This window comes from Erythranthe guttata, chromosome 8, assembly GCF_056151865.1.
Source record: "Erythranthe guttata isolate IM_541 chromosome 8, IM_541, whole genome shotgun sequence".
In the NCBI taxonomy this organism is placed as follows: Eukaryota; Viridiplantae; Streptophyta; class Magnoliopsida; order Lamiales; family Phrymaceae; genus Erythranthe; species Erythranthe guttata.
The window spans coordinates 14,026,477-14,033,030 of NC_142540.1; the positions used below are offsets into that span (position 1 = coordinate 14,026,477).

Sequence of the window (6,554 nt, forward strand, 5' to 3'; positions counted from 1 at the left end):
AAAATCGGCAAAAAATCGGTCAAAAATCGGTTTTTATTTTTTTATTTTATAATTCAAAATAAAATTTGGGATTTTAATAAAAAAAAATGAGTTTATTTTTTATTTTGTTTATGTTAACTATTATTGTTAAAGAACTAATAATGTATGCTAGGAATGTATGTAATTTAAAAAAAAATGCCTTTTTATTTATATTTTATAAGGAAGCATATTTATGTATTATGATCTTATTATTATTAAATTTTTATTATGTTATTAGGATATATATATGATGGAGATATAATTATGTTTAAATATCTTTTTTATCTATGTTTTGAGTATTTATAAATAATACCTAAGTTAGGGGCATATCAATTTTATTTACCCGAATATCCTTATTCAGGTAGTGAGGGCTATCGTCGACGATTCCAGTATTCATGGTTTTCCCAATTTCTGGCTTGGTTAGAGTATTCTCCGAGTAAAGATGCTGCTTATGTTTGTCATGCTTTATTTTTGCTAGTGAGACAAATGTACGTTTTGGCGCGAATACATTTATGGTGGAAGGATTTCGAAATTGGAAGAAAGTAAATGAAAGAAAAAAATTGTGCTTTTTTACGCCATATTGGATGCCATAACTCCCAGCATCGTGCCTCTTTAAAATCATGGGAGAATATAATGAATCAATCTGCTCATATAGACAAGGTCTTGCAAAGACAGTCATCAGAAGAAGTATTGAATAATCGTTTGAGGCTTAAAACCTCAATTGACTGTGTTCGTTGGCTTGCATACCAATCATGTTCTTTTCGAGGCCACAATGAAGGCCCAACGTCGAAAAGTTCAGGTAATTTTCGCGAGATGGTGAAGCTTTTGGCAAATTATAATGAAAAAGTAGCTCCAAATGTTTTAGATAAAGCTCCTCCCACTGCCAAGTACATCTAAAGTGAGAAATAAAATTCGAGAAGATATTGGTGACTCTAAGTTTTGTATCTTGTTGATGAGGCACGAGACGAATCAAAAAAGGAACAAATGGCTCTTGTTTTAAGATTTGTTTATAAAATAGGTGTTCTCCAAGAACGTTTCCTTGATATCGTAAGCGTCAAAGACACAACTTCGTTGACTCTTAAAAACGAACTTTCAACATTTTTTTCTCATCATGCTTTAAGTATTGACAATCTTGGAGGGCAGGGTTATGATGGTGCAAGCAATATGCGTGGCGAATGGAACATATTACAAGCATTATTTTTGAAAGATTGCCCGTATGCATATTACGTACATTGTTTTGCTCATCGACTTCAGTTGACATTAGTTGCGGTATTAAGAGAGGTAATTCTTGTTCATTATTTTTTTCAAAGTTGGACTCCATTGTAATATTGTGGGCGCTTCTTGTAAGAGAACCAGTGAGTTAATAACTGCACAACAAGCTGAAATTTCTCGTTTGATATCTGTTAATGAACTTGGAACTGGTAATGGAGCTAATCAAATTGGCAATTTACAACGAGCTGGAAATACTCGTGGGGTTCCCATTTTTCTTCTGTGTGTAGCTTGAAGAAAATGTTTAGTGCTACTGGGAGTGTGCTTCAAACCATTATATCTGATGGAGCAAATTATTCCCAACGCGGTGACGCTGATTCTGCTTATACTGCTATGACATCTTTTCAATTTGTTTTTATCTTACTCTTGATGGAAAGGATAATGGGAGTTACAGATGTTCTTTGTCACGCTTTGCAACAACGATCCCAAGACATATTGAATGCTATGCATTTAGTCTCAACAACAAAACAACTTCTTCAAAATTTGAGAGATGATGGGTGGGATAGTTTTTTAAATGATCTTAATTTGTTTTGCCAAAGTAATAAAGTAGGTCGGGAGAAGTCGATTCACCAGCCACGAGATACTAATATCACGATGGAGCATCATTTTCATTTTGATATACTTGTGAATACCATAGACACACAAATGAAAGAGTTAAATTGCAGATTTAATGAGCAAACAATGGAACTTTTAACTCTTAGTTGTGCTTTGGACCCAAGTGATTCATTCAAGTCCTTTAAAGTAGATGATATTTGCACTCTTGTTGATAAATATTATCCTGCAGATTTCACAAAACAAGATAAGCTCCTCCTTAAGTTTCAATTGCAACATTATCATCTTGACATGACTAAGCATCAAGACCTATATCATTTGTCTACTCTTGCAGCACTATGCGAAGGATTAACAAAGACGGAAAAATCCAAAGTATATTATCTAGTTGATAGGTTGATTTATTTGATCTTACTTCTTCCGGTGTCTACTGCTACAACAGAACGAGCTTTTTCTGTTATGAAACTTACCAAAACTAGAATTCTGAACAAAATAAAAGATGGGTTCTTTGGAGATTGCATGATTCTACATATTGAAAGGGAAATTGCTGATCTTTTTAGTAGATATTCAATAATAGATGAATTCTATTCGAAGAAAAAACGTAGAGCACAACTTAAATGATTGTATTATTTTGGACGTATTTATTTGAAGATTTGTTTTATCGTCAAAATAAAAATAAAAAATTAAACCTGTTGAAACAGATATTCAAAGAGAGTCCGAGATTTCCGAAACTAACTCTCCAGCTCACACTCCACGGGATTGATGACTCCTTGAAAAGATTGACTTCAACTATGTACAAATATCTAGGAGTTTGTTGTAACTAGAGATTAGGATTTCTCGGCAAACTATTAGCCTATAACTCTATATAATGTAATCTATGTAAGTGATGCAAATGTGTGAAAATAAAAACTCTTTCAAATATTTCTGCAAATATATTATTATATGGTATCAGCTGGGTATTGACAAACGTCGTAAATTCTTTTCTCTTCCACCATGTCTACTGCATCTGCCACAAACACTTCATCCCTTCCCATCTTTAATCCTTCTTCTACCATTAATGTTACTAAACTTACTCGCACAAATTATCCCATATGGAATGCGCAAATGCTTCCTTACCTAAAAGGCCAAGAAGTCTTCGGTTATGTCGATGGAACAATTAAAGCACCACCTGCAACTCTTACCGTCAATGGCACCTCAACTCCAAATCCCGAATTCGCTCTCTGGACCAAACAAGATAATCTAATTCTTAGCACTATTAATTCTTCTCTCACCGAAGAAGTTCTTGCCCAAGTTTATCAATCTGAAACCTCCCATGCCATTTGGCTTGCACTTCAAACATGTTTTGCTTCTCAATCTAGAGCCAAGGTTGTCCAAGTTCGGTCTCAATTAGCTACATCTCGCAAAGGTCATCTCTCTGCTACAGATTACTTCGTGCAAATCAAGAAACTCGCAGATCAACTATCTATGGCTGGCCAGGCACTCACTTCGGATGATATAATCACTTATATCTTGGCTGGTCTTGGACCGGAATATGATCCCTTGGTTAATACTATTGTTGGTCGTGAAAGTATCACTCTAGAAGAGGTTTATTCTATGCTTCTCACAACTGAAGCTCGGATTCTACACAACAATCAACCACTCTCGGCACTCTCTGTAGCAAGTGTTAATGTGGCTGCTCGATCTTTCGATCCACCTCGTGGTCGGGGTCGCGGTTTTTCTAATGGTCCTCTAAGCCGTGGTAATCAGTCCTATAGAGGAGGATACAATAACAGCCGTGGAGGTTACAGTGCCAGTAACCATCATTCCTTCAACCGAAACAACTCTGGTGTAGTTCAAAGATCAAACTTATGGTGTCAGCTTTGTGAAAAACATGGTCATACTGTCCACAAGTGTTATCATAGGTTTGACGTCACTTTCCAATCCTCCTATAAACCAAAAGGTCCAAGTGCTATGCTTGCCTCGGCCTCGCCGACCACAGACTCTGTTTGGCATCCTGACACGGGAGCAACTCATCACATGACTCCGGATATGAACAAACTCACACTTCGCAGTGAGGATTATCAAGGTTCAGATGAGATTCAGGTTGGAAACGGAGCAGGTTTGTCTATCTCTCATCATGGTTCTTCCAAAATTTCTACTCCTTCTCATTCTTTTCTTTTAGATCAAATTCTTGTAGTGCCTGCCATTACTAAAAATCTTTTATCTGTTCATCAATTTGCTAAAGATAATCATGTTTTCTTTGAATTTCATGATTATTTTTTTCTCATAAAGGATTACTCGGGGAACATCCAACATAGAGGTTGTCTTTCGGATGGCCTATATTGTTTTTCGCCGTCTTTTCAGAAGTCCTCCCCTACTGCCTTTGTCGGTACTCATTTATCCGTCTCCGACTGGCACAATCGCCTTGGCCATGCTTCATTTCCTATTGTTCAGCACGTTATTTCTACAAATAAATTTCCTATTGTCAAGAATAAGAGACATAATGTTTGTTCTGATTGTCAGATGGCTAAGAGCCATAATCTTCCCTTTACTTCTTCTGAATTTAACTCTTCCAAACCTCTTGAATTAATTTACTCAGATGTTTGGGGTCCTGCTGCTTGCTTATCTACTTATGGTTCCCGTTATTATGTTTGCTTTGTTGACCATTTTACCAAGTTTATATGGTTTTTTCCTCTTAAACAAAAGTCTGATGTTGAGTCAATATTTCTACAATTTCAAGCTCTTGTCGAGCGACACTTTGATACTAAAATAACAGCTATACAAACAGACTGGGGGGGCGAATATAGACGACTAAATACCTATTTTAAATCATGTGGAATAGCTCACCGTATTTATTGCCCTCACACACATGAGCAAATGGGTTTTGTTGAAAGGCGACATCGGCAAATAGTTGAGATGGGTCTTGCTTTACTAGCTCACTCAAAATTACCTAAATGTTTTTGGGAAGATGCATTTTTAACTGCAACATACATTATTAACCGTTTGCCGACAAAAATTTTGAATAAAAAATCCCCTTTTGAACTAGTTTACAAAAAGAAACCGAATTACAATTTTATGCGTATCTTTGGTTGTGCGTGTTGGCCAAATTTAAGACCCTACAATAAACATAAAATTGATTTTCGGTCTCAAACGTGTATTTTTCTTGGCTATAGTCTATGTCATCAGGGTTACAAGTGTCTCGACTTGACAACGGGAAAAATATTTGTGTCTCGTCATGTTGTCTTCAATGAGTCTCTATTTCCTTATGTTTCGACTCCTGAACACCATCCTGTCTCTTCCGAAAGTGTTTCCCTACCACACTCTTTAAATTCCGCCAACTTTACTTCACCTCAAATGTCTCTTCCTAGTACGACTACTCCGTCTCCAACTGCTGCTACATCTCAACCATTGATAACAAATGTATATGTCCAAGATCATGGTGAACGAGATGTTCCCGTCCATAATGCTGAATCAAATTATGTGGTTGCGACCACGGCTGCAGCACCATCTCATCAAAATGGTAACTCGTTCTAGAACCAACTCTCTCAAGCGGAAAACACCATATGCAGGTCTCGCCTTAAAATATCCTTTGCCCGAAGCTCTACTAGCTACTACGCAGTACACTTTTGTCGAGCCTACATGCTTTAGCGAGGCTGTAAAACACAATGAATGGCGTGAAGCTATGAACCAAGAATTTGACGCTTTGCTAAAAAATAACACTTGGACCCTTGTTCCTCTTAATTCGAATGTCAACCTCGTGGGCTGCAAATGGGTTTATAGGATCAAGCGAAAAGCCGATGGCTCTGTTGAACGCTTTAAAGCGCGTCTCGTAGCGAAAGGCTACCATCAACAGCAGGGTATTGATTTTACGAATACTTTCAGTCCGGTTGTAAAATCAGTCACTATCCGTTTGATATTGTCTATTGCTGTGCAACGCAATTGGGCAATTAAACAAATTGATGTGCATAATGCTTTTCTGCACGGCAATCTCCATGAGAATGTCTTTATGTCTCAACCTCCTGGCTTTATTCATCCAGACTTTCCTTCCTATGTGTGCAAGCTGCAAAAGAGTATTTATGGGCTCCGTCAAGCACCGCGAGCTTGGTTTTCTCGTCTAACAGATAAGTTGGTTTCTCTCGGTTTTAAGGGGTGCAAATCTGATACCTCCTTATATGTTCTTCGGCAAGGTGATTTACGTGTTTATTTTCTCATATATGTTGATGATATTATTGTCACTGGGTCTGACGCACTGAAAATCCAACACTATATTACACTTCTTGGTACTGAATTTCCTGTAAAGGAATTGGGAGATTTATCTTTCTTTCTTGGCATTGAGGCTATCCGAACTGATCACGGTTTGTGGCTGACTCAGAGAAAGTATATCCTTGATCTTTTGGTTCGGGCTGGTATGGACAAAGTAAAACCATGTACTACACCAATGGCCACCAACTGCACTTTGTCTAAATATGAAGGTTCCACTTTCGAGGATGCTCAACTTTATCGTAGTATTGTGGGAGGCCTGCAATATCTTGCTTATACCAGACCAGACATAGCTTATGGTGTTCATCGGGTCAGCAAATTCATGCACTCACCAAGAGTTCCTCATTGGCAAGCTGTGAAACGAATACTACGATATCTTAAGCATTCCATTTCGAATGATTTGCTTTTATCCAGAACCTTTTCTCATGAGCTCCAAGCATATACTGATGCTGACTGGGCTTCTGATCCAGACGATAGAC

The 6,554-nt window shown here is 37.5% G+C and overlaps 1 protein-coding gene across 1 annotated transcript; it reads left to right on the forward strand.

Moving 5' to 3' along the window:
• The first annotated feature begins 651 nt into the window (after nucleotides 1-651).
• Nucleotides 652-2,457, forward strand: LOC105970540 (uncharacterized). Its single transcript, XM_012995375.2, has 3 exons — nucleotides 652-817; nucleotides 1,037-1,232; nucleotides 1,518-2,457. The coding sequence occupies exons 1-3, from the start codon at nucleotides 652-654 to the stop codon at nucleotides 2,455-2,457; spliced, it is 1,302 nt and encodes a 433-aa protein (XP_012850829.2).
• The last annotated feature ends 4,097 nt before the right edge of the window (nucleotides 2,458-6,554 follow it).